The sequence below is a fragment of the Mustela nivalis genome, assembly GCF_964662115.1.
Source record: "Mustela nivalis genome assembly, chromosome: 8".
Taxonomy (NCBI): Eukaryota; Metazoa; Chordata; class Mammalia; order Carnivora; family Mustelidae; genus Mustela; species Mustela nivalis.
The window spans coordinates 100,174,745-100,195,365 of record NC_139027.1 but is presented as its reverse complement, the minus strand read 5'-3'; the positions used below and the strand labels follow the sequence as shown (position 1 = coordinate 100,195,365).

The 20,621-nt window shown below is 39.3% G+C and overlaps 1 protein-coding gene across 23 annotated transcripts in view; it reads right to left on the bottom strand.

Moving 5' to 3' along the window:
• RALGAPA2 (Ral GTPase activating protein catalytic subunit alpha 2) overlaps nt 1–20,621 on the bottom strand; it is a 328,431-nt gene that overhangs the window by 254,706 nt on the left and 53,104 nt on the right. For 16 of the 23 annotated variants that reach the window (XM_082743139.1, XM_082743124.1, XM_082743140.1 and 13 more), the window contains 2 exons: nt 19,734–19,791; nt 257–300 (listed from right to left, as the gene is read on the bottom strand). In XM_082743139.1, coding sequence (XP_082599265.1) covers nt 257–300; nt 19,734–19,791 — 102 coding nt within the window. Of the gene's footprint in view, nt 1–256; nt 301–2,337; nt 2,388–19,733; nt 19,792–20,621 lie in introns of all 23 variants that reach the window. The other 7 variants (XM_082743127.1, XM_082743128.1, XM_082743132.1 and 4 more) reach the window with 1 other exon arrangement.

Sequence of the window (20,621 nt, the reverse complement as noted above, 5' to 3'; positions counted from 1 at the left end):
AGTAAAAATTAGAACTCCAAATTTCAAACTCTGAATCCCAAGCCCTGTTCTCTGAATAATATTTAAAGTGGGTATCACAGTAAGTTATGAAATAAAAACTCTAACAATATCTGCCAAAAAATTTTCAATAGAAAATAAAAAGTCAGGTGGTGTTTAAAGATCCCCCCCACACAATGGCCTAATTTTGTCACTTTGAGGCATGAATAAATTTAAGAATGATGCAAAATGCCACTGCATGTTCATCTAAAATAAATACCTTAACAGAATTTCCAGTGTGTAGAAGCTTCTTTAAAGTTGAGCCTGAAAGTTTAAAACACTGAGTTAGAAACAGAGTATGTAAATTTATACCATACACACAAAAAAACGTCAAAATGGATTAAGATATTTTCTTTCTTTCTTTCTTTTTAAAAGATTTTATTTATTCATGTGACAGACAGAGATCACAAGTAGGCAGAGAGACAGGCAGAGAGAGAGGAAGGGAAGCAGGCTCCCCACTGAGCAGAGAGCCTGACGAGGGACTCGATCCCAGGACCCTGAGATCATGACCTGAGCTGAAGGCAGAGGCTTTAACCCACCGAGTCACGCAGGTGCCCCTAACATATATTTTTAAAGGTAAGTTATAGAGAGAAAATGTGTACTTATGACAAAAGATACAATTTTTAAGAAATAGAAAACTGACCTTCAGAAACAAAGCAATGTCATAGGAGAGAGAGATATCTTTAAGATGAAAGTCCTTTAAATATGAACCTCTTTAAAACTCTTAAAAGAGAGTCAAAATGATTGCTATTAAAGTAACACACATGCCCACAGCAGTTTAGATGTAAATATCTCACCAGGCATAAAATAAATTATTTTTTCTAATCTCTAAAGTTAAAAATAAAACTTCTGCTCACAAAACATTCTGATGAGAACATTCTGCAAATACTCAAAACAGTATGTTTCTTTCCTGGTGGTGACAATCACATTTATGGGTTCGGTCCTCTAGTGGAATCTCTGGTCGCCGCCAAGGAGAAGGAATCAAAGTTTACTCAGAACTACACCAGTCAACTGCGAAAACTCTGGTGCTGCAGCCGGCTTCAGTGAGAAGTCTCTCTCATGAGAATGGAAACATATTACCTATTGTTCTGTAAATGTGTTCAGGTCTTAGTATGGAGATGGCTTGGCAAACCCCACCTAAATATCAGGTGTAGGCTCTCAATGGGATCTTAACCTGAAAGAAGGAAGCAATCTTTAAAAAGAAAAATGTATTGGAAGTTAGGCAAGAAGACCTTTCCTTCCAAATTTTTCTGGGGAAAAAACTACTTAGATCTCCTGAAGAGAAGTTTCAGGCAATAATTAAAACTTGGACGTCAAGTCATATTTTCCCCTGACCTTATTTCAAAGAGATGTTCCACCAAGAAATAGAGCCAGTCTCAGCAAATTCCTACAGGTCATCCTGATGTGGATACATATATGCATGTTAGTCAAATGCATACAATTTTGTAACTGCTGTGCCATTTAGAATACTGGGGCTTAGTGGAAACTCACCATTGTTAAGACTACATGACAGCACTAAGTCACCAGTGGTTTGTGAATTAGTAAGGGAAGTTAAGGTGCCCTCCTCCCTCTACTTCTCCTGTCACCAAACCCTCTCTAATAATTTTTGGTCTACAGCCAGTAGCTACTGGGCTAAAGCTTTCTCACAGCTACAGTTGAAGTACCTGTGCTCACGGGACTGTTTTATCCCATACTTCTCCTTAACCTGGGGCCTTGTCTCTTGCCTCCATGTTCATCCATTCTTGGACAAAGTTTGGTGTGCCTCAGTTTAATATTGGCTCCAGTGTGCCCATGAGGACCTCAAGTGTCAACAGACACTCCACTCCTCAAGAGATTTGAGATCAAGTCTGCACACACTGCTCTCTTCCCAGACATCTGGCAATTAATTCCATCATCTTGCAACACATTCTTGGAAACACTTTCTCCTGGTCATAGTGCATGACCACTGTTGTCAGCCCTTTTTCTTCTTAGAATAGGCCCACAGTTTTACTTTTAACATTTGGCTTACCCACAATTGTCTATATTCAATCATTTCTACATGGAGAGAAGAAAAATACTCATACAAAGGACAGACCTTATAAAGAGGCAGAATGTCCGATCCATATCTGCCCATAGTCCATTACTTTTTTTTAATTAACCTGATAATTTGTTACAGCAGCAATGGAAAATGAATACATACATATTTGATCTAGCCCATCTTGTTGTATTCTGAAACTCCTATAGGTGTGAAGTAGTACGGCTTGGGAGTTACAAACCAGAGTCAGAAGTCAGACTGCTAAGGTTCACATCTAGGTTCTGTACTTATTGTATAACCTGAGTCAGTTCCTTAACTCATTCCTGAGTCTTCTCATCTGCAAAATGGGATACTAATAGTGCCTACTACAGCGGATTGTTAATGAAGTTTTAAATGAGTTCATATATGCAAATAGTTAGGAGAGTGTCTACTATTTGAAAAGTACATTTTACACACAAGATAAGGCATCAGCTATATTTTTTATTCTTTCTTTCTTTCTCTCTCTCTCTCTCTTTATTTTCTTTCTCTTTGTTTTTGAAGGAAGCTCTATGCCCAGCATGGAGCCCAACTCAGGGCCTGAACTCACAACCCTGAGATCAAGACCTGAGTTGAGATCAAGAGTTGGACGTTTAACTGACTGAGCCACCCAGATGCCGACTGAGGCACTCTTTAAATAAGAACAACATTAGAAAGAAAATTTGTGTAGTAGGGCCACATAGTATAGTGTTTCAACATGGAAATCAGGGATAAATACTTGAGAGCTATGCACAGCCATTTTAATATTTCTCAAGGTCCTAAGTTCATAAAGATATCGTTACTCTAACTACCATTATGAAATCCTTTTCATTTTAATTTCAAAAAGTTTCTCCCTATATATTACACCTTTTTGGACTTTTAAATACCCCATCCACACTATGGTTATGCCCACCCCTATCTCCTTCAGGTGCCTCTTCTACCCTGTGGTTGCCACTATATTGATTCATGTGAAAAGAAATTGAATAATGAGTAAATGAAATCTAGTTGGACTAAATTCTATGAATTAGATTCAATTAATTGGACTGATTCTATGAACTTCTAACTTCTATTGGCTAACTTTTATTGTATTCTATAAATATTCTTTGAATGTAAGTCTTATTGCTTTTAAGGAAGGCTGGATCTAGGACAAGAAGAGTGAGGGATCTGGACAAGATTTAAGGGAGCACCAAAAAATCAGTAATTAAAATAAGTACTATTTTAACATAATAGCTTGTAAAAGTCAAAATTAATGCAAAAAATCCAATGATATGTCTCCAAAGGCAAAGGAAACAAAAGCGAAGATGAACTTTTGGGACTTCATCAAAATCAAAAGTTTCTGCACAGCAAAGGAAACAGTCAAAAAAACAAAGAGGCAACCCACGGAATGGGAGAAGATATTTGCAAATAACAGTACAGACAAAAGGTTGATATCCAGGATTTATAATGAACTCCTCAAACTCAACACACAAAAAACAGGCAATCATATCAAAAAATGGGCAGAAGATATGAACAGAGACTTCTCCAATGAAGACATACAAATGGCTATCAGACACATGAAAAAAAGTTCATCATCACTAGCCATCAGGGAGATTCAAATTAAAACTACATTGAGATATCACCTTACACCAGTTAGAATGGCCAAAATTAGCAAGACAGGAAACAACATGTGTTGGAGGGGATGTGGAGAAAGGGGAACCCTCTTACACTGTTGGTGGGAATGCAAGTTGGTGCAGCCTCTTGGAGAACAGTGTGGAGATTCCTCAAGAAATTAAAAATAGAACTTTCCTATGACCCTGCAATTGCACTCCTGGGTATTTACCCCAAAGATACAGATGTCGTAAAAGAAGGGCCATTTGTACCCCAATGTTTATAGCAGCAATGGCCACGGTTGCCAATCTATGGAAAGAACCAAGATGCCCTTCAATGAAAAATGTGGTCCATATACACTATGGAGTATTATGCCTCCATCAGAAAGGATGAATACCCAACTTTTGTAGCAACATGGACGGGACTGAAGAGATTATGCTGAGTGAAATAAGTCAAGCAGAGAGAGTCAATTATCATATGGTTTCACTTATTTGTGGAGCATAACAAATAGCATGGAGGACATGGGGAGTTAGTGAGGAGAAGGGAGTTGGGGGAAATTGGAAGGGGAGGTGAATCATGAGAGACTATGGACTCTGAAAAACAATCTGAGGGGTTTGAAGTGGCAGGGGGGGTGGGAGGTTGGGGTACCAGGTGGTGGGTATTATAGAGGGCACGGACTGCATGGATCACTGGGTGTGGTGAAAAAATAATGAATACTGTTATGCTGAAAATAAATAAATTTAATTAAAAAAAAAATCCAATGAACGTTATTAAAGTTTTAAATAAGTACCAGAGTTCAGCTGAGCCATACTGGACCCTAAGGTAAAAGGAAAACTGTGTGCCACTACAGATGGGATTTTAGGGATTTTTGAAAGGTTAATTTTTTTCCAGAACATTTAAGTGTTGAAAAAATAATGAAAAAACAAAATTTCAATATCAAACAATCAAAAAGTATTAAAACTCACCATTAGCTTAAGTATTTTGTTTATAACACAGAATACATTATAATTTTATTTTCCTGGCTTTAATGGAACAAATTCAGCAACATTTTCAAAATCTTCTTGGCTTATCTCATTTTCAACTGTGAGAACTGCAAGGCTTGACAATTTCTCTTGACAAAGTAACAATATTTAGATATCTTTTTAAGGCCGATAGTTCACAAACATAATCTAACTTTAATATTATAAAATGGTTTATTACCTTGTTTCAATTTTTAAAAAAACTCTCTCTGTATCATGCCTCAAACCAAATAATAAACAAAGGCAGTATACCACACCAGGAAAGGCATAAGAACACAGAGAAACAGACTTTGGGTTGCGCTAACATGCAAGGTGTGTTGGAAAGTTGCCAGTCAAGCAGGAACAGAACTTTCTGGCACTACAGTATCTGGCATACAGTAAGCACTAAGAGGCCAATAATCCACAGAAGAATTTGAAATTAACTCAGAAGGAATCAAGGACTTAAATGTGAAACACATTAACTATAGATTTTCTAAAAGAAACCATAGATCTTTGTGATCTTGGGCTAGGTAAAGATTCCTTAGGTCACCAAAAGTGCAATCCATATTAGAAAAATTTATAAGCTGCACTTTACAAAAACTAAAAACTTTTCCTCTTTGAAGGGCACAATTAAGAGAATGAAAAGACAGGTCAGAGATGGGGAGAAAATATTTCCAAGTCACTCAGCTGATAAAGCACTTAAATCTAAAATATATAAAGAACTTTGAAAACTCAATATTAAGAAGACAAACAACCCAATTAAAAATATGGTCAATCAATTCAAACGTAGAGGCTGCCCAAGATATACAGATGGAGAATAGCACAAGAAAGATGTTCAAGATCACTATTCATGAGAGAAATGCAAATTAAATCCACAATAAGATACCACTACCACTAAAATGAAAACACTGATCACACTAAGTATCAGTGAGAATGTAAAGTAACTACAACTCTCATACTGCTGGTGAGAATGTCAACCATTATGGGAAGCAGTCTGGCTGTTAAACATAGAACTTTACACGATTCAGCTGTTCCACTCTCAAGAGACAGGAAAGCACGTGTGCACATACAGACTTGTACACAAATGTGTACAGTAGCTTTGTTTATAGCCAAACACTAGAAGCAACCCAAATACCCATCAACAACTGACTGACTGGATAAACTATGGTGTACCTATACAGTGGAATGCTATACTACTCAGAAATAAACTATTAATAACTGCACCGAGACAGAAGAATCTCAAAATAATTAGATTGAGTGAAAGAAGCCAAACAAAGAAGAGTATTTACTACATGATTCTATTTCTGTAAGATTCTAGAAAATCAAACTAATCTAAATTACAAAAAGCAGATCACTGGTGACCTGACTACTGGGCAGGTGGGTGGGAAAAGGACATAAGAAAACCACTGGGGGTGGGGGGAGGAGACCAGACGGTGGAGAAGTAGGAGGCAATGTTTCAACTGGTCCCCTAAAGTGAGCTGATTACCTACCAAAGAACTCTGATCACCCATGAAATCAGCCTGAGATTATAATTGTATGCTTCTGGATCTCTATGGAGGCAGAAGACGCCAGTGGATGGGTAAAGTGGAGTGGGAACATCAGACTGATATCAAAAGATAAACAAAAGGGGGGGGGAGCCACCAGACGTGACCTATTGGAAAGTAATACCCCAATAAAAGAGTGCCCGGTGATTGGGGACCAGCATTAGAGTCTGGTTGAAAGCACTCAAAAAGAGCAAAAGATCTTAAGGGGAAATTGGTGGAATTTGGCGGTTAGGCACAGGGACTTAAGCCCACGGACCCAGGACAGCCACCACTGGTGGGTGGAACCAAGAGAGCTAAGCTAGGAGGCCAGGTCTTGGTCCCTGAGCTGCCGGCAGGCCTGAGAGAGTCTGGGTGGGGGTGCCCATTAGGGAGTCTGGTGTAATGTCAGCCGGTGCTCTCTAGAACCACAGCCTTTTGTGCTCTGTACGGGCACTGCGTGACCAGAGTCTGAGTCGCGCTCCACACCCTCCCCTGAGAGAGGTCTGTGCAGGTGCTCTCTAGGACCAGGAGATTCTGAACACCCTCAGCCAGGGCCAGTGTGAAAATCTCAGTGTGCTATCTCTGGCGGGTACCTCTCTGGCAGTCTGGACCTGCCCAGACAGCCAAGGCTAGTATTTCTCGTGGTTTTGGGTACAAGAGAGAGCTCCTGTGACCCCAAAGACTGTGACTGGGGACGTGCTCTGCCAGTGGCAGAGGGGGAATTTATGTGATCTGGAGATGCCAGAGGGGAACAGACTAAGGCTTCTCTCTGAGATGGAGGTCTGGGAGCAATTTGCTTTCCTCTAAACCTCCAAAGAAGTGTGAAAAGCCACCAACGGGAGAAACAAACAAACAAACAAAAAACCTCCAGAGAACAAAAGCCTGGAAAACCGGTTTCCTCAGAGCCCAGCCCCTGGATGAGGGTAGGAGGACTCAACTCTAGCAAGACTCCCTGAAAAACCACGTGGAAGGCTCCTCCCCCAGAAAGCCAGCCAAAAACCCCCACAAAAACAAAAAAACAAGAGGACAACCACTACTTCATAGATACAACTTTAATTTTTAATTTGTTCCCACTATTCTGTTTTCATTTTTTTAAATATATAACTTTTACTATCACAATGAGATGTTCAGTACATCAAATTCCATAATAATCTTTTAACCTGAACTTTTTTGATACATATACCTGTGTTTCTCTTTTGCTTTTCTATTTATTTATTTATTTATTTTTTAATATTCATACAGAGATAAGCTTCAAGATAATTCCCTTTCCCCAATCAATGTTACCCCTATATGCAGACCAGTTTTAATCCCTCTTTATCTCAGGAAAGTTGAGTCCTTGAACAAAGATATCAAGATACATCCAGGAAGAATCAAAATAACCTCCTCGCCCACACTGAGAATTTATAACCACCTTCCCATCTTTTTCTTGTCAGTGTTTCTGTGTACTTGTTTATGTTCTGGTAGTACATAAATCTTATACTTGGGGTTCATTTTGACTGGGTTCTTTTATTTATTTATTTATTTATTTATTTATTTATTTATTTATTATTTTCCTCTTGTCATTTACTTTTGTTGGTCTTTTTCTTTGTCTCTTTTTGTTTGTATACTTTATAAATCTTACCTTTGGGGCCCATTCGGGCTGGGCCTTCTCTTTTCTTTTTTCTTTTCTTTTTTTTTCCTGTCTCTCTCTCTTTTTCTTTTTTCTTTCTTTTTGGTGGGGACTCTCGATTGATCAGAAGTGTTCCAGAGTGCGCCTTGCCTGCACCACGGTTGATACATTCAGCTACACATCCGTTCAGCCATCTCTCACCAAAATGACTATGAGGAGGAATGCCCAACAGAGGAAAAATTCAGAGACTGGGCCCTCTCCATCAGAGCTTTTGGATATGGACATAAACAGTATGTTGGAAAGGGAATTCAGGTAAACAATTATCCAGGCAATAACTAAGCTAGAGGAGGCCTTTGATGACAAAATGGAATTGATTAGGTCAGAAGTGAAAGCCACCAGAGATGATGTTAATAATGCTCTCAATGAGTCCCAATCTAATCTAAAAGCCAGGGTAACTGCGGTAGAAGATAGAATTAGTGATCTGGAGGACAAACTGATAGAGAAAAAGGATCAGGAGGAAGACTGGAACAAAAGTTTAAAGGGCATGAAAACAGAATTAGGGAAATAAATGATGCCATGAAATGTTCCAATGTCAGAATTATTGGAATCCCTGAGAGGGAGGAGAAAGAAAGAAGACTAGAAGATATAGTTGAACAAATTCTCCAGGAAAATTTTCCCAATTTGGCAAATGGAAACAGCATTCATGCAGAAAGGTTTCCCCCCAAGATCACAGAATCTAGAAAGACCTCAAGACACCTAATTGTGAAAATGATGAATCATAATTTTAGACAGAAACTCTTGAAAGAGGTAGGGGGAAGAGATTCCTTAAGTACAGAGGAAAGCCCATGAGAATAAAGTCAGACCTGTCCACAGAAACCTGGCAAGCCAGAAAGGACTGGCAAGATGAATTCAGGGCACTGAGAAGAACATGTAGCCAAGAATACTTTATCCAGCAAGACTGACATTCAAAATGGATGGAGAGATAAAGAGCTTCCAAGACCAGCAAGGTTTAAAAGAGTATGTGACCACCAAGCCGGAACTACAAGAAACATTAAGGGGGGTTCTATAAAAGAGGAAAAAAACCCCAAGATTATCATTGAACAGAAATATATGGAGTCAATCTAACAAAGACTTCACAGGTAACACGATGTCAATAAAAATGTATCTCTCAATAATCACTCTCAACATGAATGGCCTAAATGCACCCATAAAACGGCACAGGGTTGCAGATTGGACAAAAAGACAGGACCCATCCATATGTACAAGAGACCCATTTTGAACCTAAGGATACATCCAGAGTGAAAGTGAAGGGATGGAGAAGCATCTTTCATGCCAATGGACCTCAAAAGAAGGCTGGGGTAGCGATTCTCATATCTGACAAATCAGATTTTAAACTAAATACTAAAGTCAGAGATACAGAAGGACACTACATTATTCTTTTTTTTTTTTTAAAGATTTTATTTATTTATTTGATAGACAGAGATCACAAGTAGGCAGAGAGGCAGGCAGGGAGAGAGAAGAGAAAGCAAGCTCCCTACTGAGCAAAGAGCCCAATGTGGGGCTCGATCCCAGGACCTGAGCTGAAGGCAGAGGCTTTAAACCACTGAGCCACCCAGGTGCCCCACACTACATCATTCTTAAAGGGACTATCCACCAAGAAGATCTGACAATTGTAAATCTTTATGCCCCCAATATGGGAGCAGTCAATTACATAAGAAAACTATTAATTGGGTGCCTAGGTGGCTCAGTGGGTTAAGCCTGCCTTCGGCTCAGGTCATGATCCCAGGGTCCTGGGATTGAGCCCCACATCAGGCTCTCTGCTCAGCAGGGAGCCTGCTTCCCTTCCTGTCTCTCTGCCTGCCTCTCTGTCTACTTCTAATCTCTGTCAAATAAATAAGTAAAATCTTTAAAAAAAAAGAAAAAAGAAAACTGTTAATCAAGATAAAGAGTCATATTGATATGAATACATTAATAGTAGGAGATCTTAACACGCCACTCTCAGTAATAGATCATCCAAGCAGAAAATCAATAAAGGAAAAAGAGCATTGAATGACACATTGGACCAGATGGACCTCATAGATACATACAGAACATTCAACCCTAAAACAACAGAACACTCATTCTTCTCGAGTGCACATGGAACCTTCTCCAGAATAGACCATATACTGGGTCACAAATCAGGGCTCAGCCGATACCAAAAGACTGAGATTATTCCCTGCATATTCTCAGATCACAATGCTTTGAAACTGGAGCTCAAATACAAGCAAAAGTTTGGAAGGAACTCAAACACCTGGAAGCTAAAGACCAGAATGGCTGGATCAACCAGGAGATCAAAGAAGAACTTAAACAATTCATGGAAACCAATGAGAATGAAGACACTGGTCCAAAACCTATGGGATAGAGCAAAGGTGGTCCAAAGAGGGAAATATATAGCCATTCAAGCCTCCCTCAAAAAAATTGAAAAATCCAGAATACACCAGCTGTCTCTACACCTTAAATAACTGGAGAATCAACAACAAACTAAGCCAATTCCACACACAAGAAGGGAAATAATCAGGATCAGAGCAGAGATCAAAGAGATAGAAACTAGAGAAACAGTAGAATGCATCAATGAAACTAGAAGCTGGTTTTTTGAAAGAATCAATAAGATCGATAAACTATTGGCCAAACTAATCCAAAAGAAAAGAGAGAATGCCCAAATTTACAAAATGATGAATGAAAAGGGAGAGATCACAACACACACCAAGGAAATAGAAACAATCATCAGAAATTATTATCAACAGTTATATGCCAATAAGTTAAGCAACCCAGATGAAATGGATGCATTCCTGGAAAACTATAAACTTCCAAAATTGAACCAGGAAGAAGACCGGTATCTAGTAATGAGATTGAAGCAGTGATCAAAATCCTCCCAAAACACAAGAGCCCAGGACCTGACGGATTCCCTGAGGAATTCTACCAAACTTTCAAAGAAGAAATAATACCTATTCTCCTGAAGCTGTTTCAAAAAACTGAAGCAGAAGGATAATTTCCAGACTCTTTCTACAAAGCCAGCATTACCCTAAACCCCAAACCAGGCAAAGACCCCACCAAAAAGGAGAATTTCAGACCAATATCCATGATGAATATGGATGCTAAGATTCTCAACAAGATCCTAGTTAATAGGATCCAACAGCACATTAAAAAGATTATTCACTATGACCAGGTGGGATTCGTCCCGGGTTTGTAAGGATGGTTCAACATTCACAAATCCATCAATGTGATAGAACAAATCAATAAGAGAAGAGAGAAGAACCACATGGTCCTCTCAATTGATGCAGAAAAAGCATTTGACAAAATCCAGCATCTGTTCCTGATTCAAAGTATAGGGATAGAGGAAACATTCCTCAACTTCATAAAATCTATCTATGAAAAACCCACAGACAGCAAGTATCAGCCATCCCTCTCAGATCAGGAACACAACAAGGATGCCCACTCTCACCACTCTTGTTCAAGATAGCATTAAAAGTCCTAGCAACAGCAATCAGACAACAAACAGAAATAAAAGGTATTCAAATTGGCAATGAAGAAGTCAAACTCTCTCTCTTCGCAGAAGACATGATACTTTATATGGAACACCCAAAAGACTCCACCCCCAAACTACTAGAACTCATACAGCAATTCACTAACATGGCAGGATACAAAGTTAATGTACAGAAATCAGTTGCTTTCTTATACACTAACAATGAAAACACAGAAAGGGAAATTAGAGAATTGATTCCATTTACTATAGTACCAAGAACCATAAGATACCTGGGAAGAAACCTAACCAAACAAGTAAAGGATCTGTACTCAAGGAACTACAGAATACTCATGAATGAAAATGAAGAAGACACAAAAAGATGGAAGACCATTCCATGCTCATGGATTGGAAAAATAAACATTGTTAAAATGTCTATACTGCCTAAAGCAATCTATACTTTCGATGCCATTCTGATCAAAATTCCACCAGCATTTTTCAAAGAGTTGGAGCAAACAATCCTAAAATTTATATGGAATCAGAAGAGACCCCGAATTGCTTAGAAAATGTTGAAAAAGAAAAAGAACTGGGGGCATCATGTTGCCTGATTTCAAGCTTTACTACAAAGCTGTGATCACCAAGACAGCATGGCACTGGCATAAAAAAAGACACATAGACCAGTGGAACAGAGTAGAGAGCCTAGATATGGACCCTCACATCTGTGTCAAATAATCTTCGACAAAGGAGGAAAAAATATACGGTGGAAAAAGTCTCTTCAATAAATGGTGCTGGGGAAATTGGGACAGCTACACGTAGAAGAATGAAACTCGACTGTTCTCTTACACCATACACAAAGATAAACTCGAAATGGATAAAAGACCTCAATATGAGGCAGGAATCCATCAGAATCCTAGAGGAGAACATAGGCAGTAATTTTTTTCGACATTGACAACAGCAAGTTCTCAATATATGTCTCCAAAGGCAAAGGAAACAAAAGTGAAAATGAATTTTGGGGATTTTATCAAGATCAAAAGCTTCTGCACAGCAAAGGAAAACAGTCAAAAAAACAAAGAGGCAACCCACGGAATGGGAGAAGATATTCGCAAATGATAGTACAGACAAAAAGCTGATATCCAGGATCTATAAAGAACTTCCCAAACTCAACACACACAAAACAGATAATCATGTCATAAAAATGGGCAGAAGGCATGAACAGACACTTCTCCAATGAAGACATACAAATGGCTAGCAGACACATGAAAAAATGTTCATCATCACTAGCCATCACAGAGATTCAAATCAAAACCACAATGAGATACCACCTGACACCAGTTAGAATGGCCAAAATTAACAAGATAGGAAATAATGTGTGTTGGAGAGGAAGTGGAGAAAGGGGAAGTCTCTTACACTGTTGGTGGGAATGCAAGTTGGTACAGTCACTTTGGAAAACGGTGTGGAGATTCCTTAAGAAATTAAACATAGAGCTTCCCTATGGCCCTGCAATTGTACTACTGGGTATTTACCCCAAAGATACCTATGTCGTGAAAAGAAGGGCTACCTATAACCCAATGTTCATAGCAGCAACGGTCATGGTTGCCAAACTGTGGAAAGAACCAAGATGCCCTTCAACAGACGAATGGATAAGGAAGATGTGGTCCATATACACTATGGAGTATTATGCCTCCATCTGAAAGGATGAATATCCAACTTTTGTATCAGCATGGATGGGACTGGAAGAGATTATGCTGAGACAGTCAATTATCATATGGTTTCACTTATTTGTGGAGCATAAGAAATAACAGGGAGGACATGGAGTGATGGAGAGGAGAAGGACATTGAGAGAAATTGGAGGGGAAGAAGAACCATGAGAGACTATGGACTCTGAAAAACAATCTGAGGGCTTGGAAGGGGTGGGAGGTAGAAGGCTGGGTTAGCCTGGTGATGGGTAATACAGAGGGCATGTATTGCATGGAATACTGGGTGTGGTACATAAACAATGAATTCTGGTACATCAGAAAGAAATTAAAAATAAATAAATAAATAAATAAGAAAACCACTGGGGATAAAGAGGGTGTGCTATATATGTATACACATAATGGAATACTATGCAGCCATCAAAAGAAATGAAATCTTGCCATTTGCAACGTGGATGGAACTAGAGGTATAATGCTGAGCAAAGTAAGTCAATCGGAGAAAGACAATTTATCATATGATCTCTCTGATATGAAGAATTTGAGAGGCAGGGTGAGGGGCTATGGGGGTAAGGAAGGAAAATATGAAACAAGATGGGATTGGGGAGGGAGACAAAGCATTAGAGGCTTTTTTTTTTTTTTTAATAAACACATAATATATTTTTATCCCCAGGGGTACAGGTCTGTGAATCGCCAGGTTTACAGACTTCACAGCACTCACCATAGCACATACCCTCCCCAATGTCCATAACCCCACCCCCCTTCTCCCAACCCCCCTTCCCCCAGCAAACCTCAGTTTGTTTTGTGAGATTAAGAGTCACTTATGGTTTGTCTCCCTCCCAATCCCATCTTGGAGCATTAGAGGCTCTTAATCTCAGGAAACAAACTGAGGGTTGCTGGGGCGTGGGGAGTAGGGATAAGGTGGCTGGGTTATGGACATTGGGGAGGATTTGTGCTATGGTGAGTGCCATGAAATGTGTAAGACTAATGATTCACAGACCTGTATCCCTGGGGCATATAATACATTGTATGTTAATTTAAAAAAAAAATATTGTGAATGATGGCTATGTTCATTATCTTGATTGTTATAATGATTTCATAGGTATACACCTATGTCAAAACTTCTCAAAATTAACATTATCTACACATATCATTTATTGTATGTCAGTTATACTTCCAAAAAAGAGCTGCTTTTTTAAAAAGGAAAAAACAGAGCAGGTGGTCTGGAAGCGACTAAGTGAAAAACCAGGAGGACAGAGGCTGTGCTCAGATACAGGTCTGTATGATGACAAGGGTGCAGAAGATAAAAGTCAGGAAACCATGGAAGGTTAGGGGTCGAGGAGCTGATGGATAATCTGGAAAGAAGGGAAAGGACTCAGAGACAGCTAAGCTATTAAAAAAAAAAAAAAAAAAAAAAAAGGCAAATAAGCAGATCAGGAGACCTGGCAGTAATGAGGACAGACAAGGCCTAGTCAAGGGAAAGGTTTCCACAGAGTGGGTGGAGGGTGAGGTCTGGAATGGGCCTTGGAGAAAAGGAAGACCATGATCTCACTCCCACAGGCCTGGGGGAAACAAAGAAGCCTGAGAGAAAAGCCATGTTTCAGAAAGCTGAGGAGGTGAAACCAAGAGGCTGAGGCTCTAGGGCTGTTGCTTAGCCCAGTAAGAGATTTCCAGAGGGTGGAGGACAAAGTGGGAAAGAGGGCAAGAAATGCAGGGCAATGATTTCGAAAGCACCCCAGAGAGGACACCTAGTAGATCAAAGGGGCATTAGGCCCAGCTACCACCTGGTGGACACCAAGGCAGGCAGGGGCCCTGTAGTTCAATTCAGCCTGGCTGTGATGCATCTCTGAGGGACCCTTACTGTAAAGTGCACAGGAAACCCTGCTCCCTCAGGAATATGCGCTTGTGCTGTGTCCTGACTATGAGCGACCCAGGGAGGGCTGTCAGCTCAGGGTTCTGAGCGGTAGTTAAGAGCCCAGTGAGCTGTAGAAACTTTAAGAAATATAGCTGCTCAGGAGTTGTGTTCACATCCCAAGCACTGTCAGGCCACTGGGAAGCCCAAGGTATAAAGCAAGGGATACTCTTAAGAAGTCATAAACAGAGGCGCCTGGGTGGCTCAGTGGGTTAACGCCTCTGCCTTCGGCTCAGGTCATGATCCCAGGGTCCTGGGATAGAGCCCCGCATTGGGCTCTCTGCTCAGCAGGGAGCCTGCTTCCTCCTCTCTCTCTGCTTGCCTCTCTGCCTACCTCTGATCTCTGTCAAATAAATAAATAAAATCTTAAAAAAACAAAATAAAAGGTGCTCATTAAAAAAAAAATCATAAGGGGAGAGGGGGTTTGGGAGAAGGGGGTGGGATTATGGACATTGGGGAGGGTATGTGCTTTGGTGAGTGCTGTGAAGTGTGTAAACCTGGTGATTCACAGACCTGTACCCCTGGGGATAAAAATATATGTTTATAAAAAATTAAAAATTTAAAAAAAAAAGTCATAAACAAATCTGTTTAATTATCCACTAGTTTTTATATTATGTATAAGAAGAACCCAGTAGAACAAACTGGATTAATAATGACTCCTATAAAAAACCCATGAGGTAATGTGTGTATTTTCCACTCAAGCCCAACCCTTTAAACCCAACAGCTATTTATTTTGAAGATTTTTGATATAAAACATCTCTAGTACAAAATAAACCCTTTAACCCCCAGCAAACATGTATTGCATTCAGATAAGGTACTATTTCCTGAATGGGACAGGACATCTACTTCCTAGAGGCTCATAAGCAGTAAACTATCTTAAGCACAGAGAACTTGAATCCTACACTGATGAGGCATGGGCACATGAAAGGGGGCCATAGCCTACCTCTACACCAGACAGCCTGGGTTTACTGATGTGCCGCTCCTATCATCTTCTCACATGCTGGCTGCTCTCATTATTACACAAATAAGATGTCAAGTGCCCACCCTTGTCCCTCCATGATGTACTCGCATAAAACTGACTTTCGGAAAATCTCCCCATTCATAATTAGTCATGGGAATTTACAAACATTTGAGTAGCACGTTGGCAGACATCACAGTTAGTGAGTGTTCTGTCAGCCACTTCCCTCGTCTTCTTACTCTCTAAACCTCACTTGAAGCAGTATCTCAAGAGGCCTGGAATCATGAAGGGTGTTCATTTCACATTACAACACTAAGAGTCCAAACAGGTTTCTTCATTCAAAGGCTTATATATAGCAAGCAGCCAGCCTTAAAATCCTTAAGCACAGAGAAACTTATAGACTATTTTCTCCCTCTAAAAAGGGTTGAGAGAGAAACAGAACCTCTCTCTTTGCTATGGACAATAAGATGGCATGACAAGAAACTGACTTCAAACACTGCCAGTTGATATTTCAAATTAACTTCTTCTGTGTCTGTATAAAAGCTGGCTATTCAGTAGGTCTGACAACTTTTTTTATTTAATTTTTTTTCAGTGTTCCAAAATACATTGTTTATATAACTACGCCCAGTGCTCCATGAAAACTTTTAAGCCTTGCAGAATACAGGAGTTCCTTTTATTTTAGGTTTCTATATTTAGGGACATTATTTGTAGTGTGGGGCAGGAAGCATACCAAATCAGTGGTATGTCAACCCAGCTTCAAGGTTCTAACCCAGTATTCCAGAGTACCTTGGCCACTATCAGCCACAGGAACATTTAATTAAGAAGTTTATACAGTAGTGTTCTTCATATTAGATCAGAAATATTAGATACCTAGAATATAAAACATCTAAAATAAGGAACATTAGATACCTACAAAGTCTGGAGCTGACTAGTGAAAAGCTTCCTGTGCTAGCCTCAAGAGGTTTTGCAGAAGCCAAGAAGATACTGATGCTATGGAAATATTTAAAGCACAATCCTTTCCCTTTGAAATCTGGTGTTTCCTTATAGTTTCTTAGTTTCTATAACAAACTTGGTCAAGACCTTAATGACATATGGTAGCCATTTTAACAAATCTGAATAAAATGGAAGAATGGAAAAGAGTGAGGACAAGAAAATGTGTAGAATTGTTAATCTACAATCAGTTATTGGCCATTTAAAAACCCAAGAAGCTATGAAAACTAAAGGTTCTGTGTAGAATTTCCTAGTAGGCAGGATCTGACCTAAATCTGAACACCTAAGGTGGCAACACCCAACTAAGCTGAGGCTATTATGGCGCTAGTTATCCCACTGGCACTGAATATTCATCTCTTAGGCTACAGAAATAAGAATCCTCTTGGTTACAGGGTGTTGTACCAGTCCTCTGGGGTGTAACATAAAGATATCCACATTGGATTAATGTTTGCTGAACATCAACACAACACACACTGCCATTCTAAAACTTTGAAAAATTCTGATTCTAAATAAAGGACATTTAACCTGAAGATCATCATAAAAGGTATGTGGACCTGTCTAACCATCAACTTCTATCCAGTTCGAAAAATCAGGCAAAGATACCTGCATCTGGAAGGAGCCAGTCTGATTCAAATATTAAGCATATAAGCATCAAAACAAGGATGATTTCATATATAAATGCTCCAACGTCAACATTCTGAAACATGACACTTTCTGACCCTGTTGTCTAGCCAGCTTATTCTATGCACAAGATAAACTAGCTTCTTCTACACACCAGGCTAGATAAACAGCACCTGCTCTTAGGCTGGCTCAGGAGACTAGCACTCCGCAGTCCCCATCCAAGAGTCACTGCTCCTGGTCAGACACTATTGAACTGGGTAAAAAGCTGCACACTTAATCAGTCATGTGGTAACAGTAGCCAGAGTTAAGGTAATCCCCTACACCACCTCCTACATGCATAAAGTCTACATGCATATGCAAATAGCAAATGAATTTCTATACCCAGTCCCAGTAAGGTTATCCAAGCTGAGGGGGGCCTATTAATCTGCAGACATTTTACAGTACTCTCTGTAGCAAACGAGGATGGTTTTCATAGACAGGACATAAGCAGAATGGACGGATTATATCTAGCACAAATACAGAATTCTGCATGCACTTATTCTCATTTTTATCCATTCCTGCAACACCACGGAGTATTACAAGTCCCTACGATTCCTCTTCAGATTATACTTACCATTTGATTTTTAGATTTTTACCCTAAATACACAACACCAAGTATCAATTAAAAGAAATGCTACCAATAACGCTATAATTTAAAGGAAAACCTTCTTTGGGTATTTGAAAGCTTTGCGCAGTGGCAGTATCGTAGCCAATGAGGTTTATCCAAGGCGCGAATATTGCTAATTGAAAGATTTAAAGACAAAGGCATGTACCTTCAAGTAATGATTTAATCATTCAGTTCAGCAGATGTATTTATTATATATACTTCACCAAACAGTTCCGTTTATAGAAGGGTCCAATTATATTTTTCATGTAAGTAGGACTAAATGAAATTTGGGATTCTGAATTTTGAAATATCCACAGAACGTGCCATGTTCTTTCAGGTCCCAGGTCTTTCACAGATCAATCTCCCATCTAGGAAACCCTTTCCATACTTCTATGTCAAGGCTCAGGTAGAGATTACCTCTCTTGAAGCCTTCCTCAAGTCCTCTGAAGAGAACTGTTCAACTTTCTTCATTGCTACCACTAGTACATTTTTTGTAGTAGCAATTCTACTGTAATTTTTTTTTTCAAACTTATTCCCCACCCTGGCAATCAGCTTATACCATACAAGCATGGTGAAATAGTCCTTGTTTCTTCCTCAATAGGTATTTGAATGAATGAATGATGAGGAAGTTAAGATCCCATTATGACGTTACATTTTCTTCAATGTGATTATCTGGCAAGGAGGAAAAGAGGGAGAAAGACCAAACCAGACACTCTTTAAACAGAAAGTAGGAGTCACAGTCAATAGCACAAAATTACATGAGTTGTGCCATGAATATTACATTGAGAGGAAACACTGTTCAATGTCAATGGCTGCACAGAAAGGGCAGCAATGCTAACTTAGATGTATTTCAAGTTCCCTCCTGCTGCCACACCTGAAAGCTTTCAAACAGAAGAACTCTGCATCAGTGAGAAAGTCTTGGAGAACAAGATATTTTTATTAAAAAAAACAAAAAGTCACTCAAAAATACTCTGGATTACCTGGTGATTCACAAACCTGTACCCCTGGGGATAAAAATACATTATATGTTTATAAAAAATTTTAAAAAAATACTCTGGATCAAATATTTCTCAAACAATTTGGTGCACAGGAATCCCCTGGAGCTCTTGTTAAAAATGCAGACTGATTTGGTAGGTCTGGCTGGGGCATGACATTCTGCATTTTCTAACAAGCTCTCAGGTGAGACCAGTGCTGCTGGTCTGCGAACCATCCTTTTTTTTTTTTTTTTAAGATTTTTTTTATTTATTTATCATAGAAACAGAAGCGAGAGCAAGCACAGGCAGACAGAGTAGCAGGCAGAGGCAGAGGGAGAAGCAGGCTCGCCGCCAAGCAAGGAGCCCGATGTGGGACTCGATCCCAGGACGCTGGGATCATGACCTGAGCCGAAGGCAGCCGCTTAACCAACTGAGCCACCCAGGCGTCCCAGCGAACCATCCTTTTTAAGGAGCACTTTTGGCGCAGGGATAGATATTTTCCTCCAAAGTCCAGGTGGGACTTGTCTTACATTTAACCAGCATGTCCTTGTTACCATTTCTTGTTGTAACCTACTATTGAAGGTGCCAATTACATAAAACATTACTGAAAAGTCAACTGGAAAAAAATCTATAATTTTAGAAATCTTTAAATTTTCTTACCTATACTCTGGTAATGCCATCGAAAGAAAATTCGTTCAGGTAGAAATTGCAGTATTTTCTATAAAACAAATGTAAAAAAATTAAGATATGAAGACAAAATGAACTGCACACTTCATGATAGTACTATATATGAACTACACACTTCATATTCGTACTATGTATGTATGTATATATATACACGAAGTGTGTGTACACACACACACACACACACACACACACACGTCTCAGAAAAGAATACGTAAAAGCTATTTCTAATACGTAAATAGTGCGCTTGACTCTGTAGCCCATGGGACAGTGTCTTTTACTAGGCCCAAACAACCTTTCTTCCTTGAATGCCTTAAAGTCATCACTGTTCCAATTTAATTTCTCCTAAAAGAAAACAAGAAAAACAAGGGGAAAAAATCCCTAAAATAATCATTTTATCTTAATTAAATCATAGCCTTTGCTTAAGTTCATATTAAAAGAATAATTTCTCAAATGCCAGATTCCCCACATTTCTGCTTTTCACCTTCCACTTTCCCTTCTCATTATCATTATTATTAGCCTCTGGACAAGGACCAGTGTCAGGAAGAAAGATGAATGTCCAGAAGGATAAGACTGTGAACATACAGTGGGTTAACAAAATGAAATTGCTGTCAAGAATTTCTTGAAATTAATAGCTAAAAATAAGTTTAGGATTGCAATTAGGAATTTCACACCCTTCACCCCACATATTGGAAGATACAATAAGGAATAAATGAATGACATACAAGAGTATTTAGCTAATAAAAGTAGCTTTTCCAAAAAAACCCCCAAATGACCTTTCTCTTTTTTTTCCCCACTTATTTTTCCAATAAGTTTTGGCAAGTTATTCCTGGGTCCTAAGATTCTTTGTACTTTCTCAGCAAC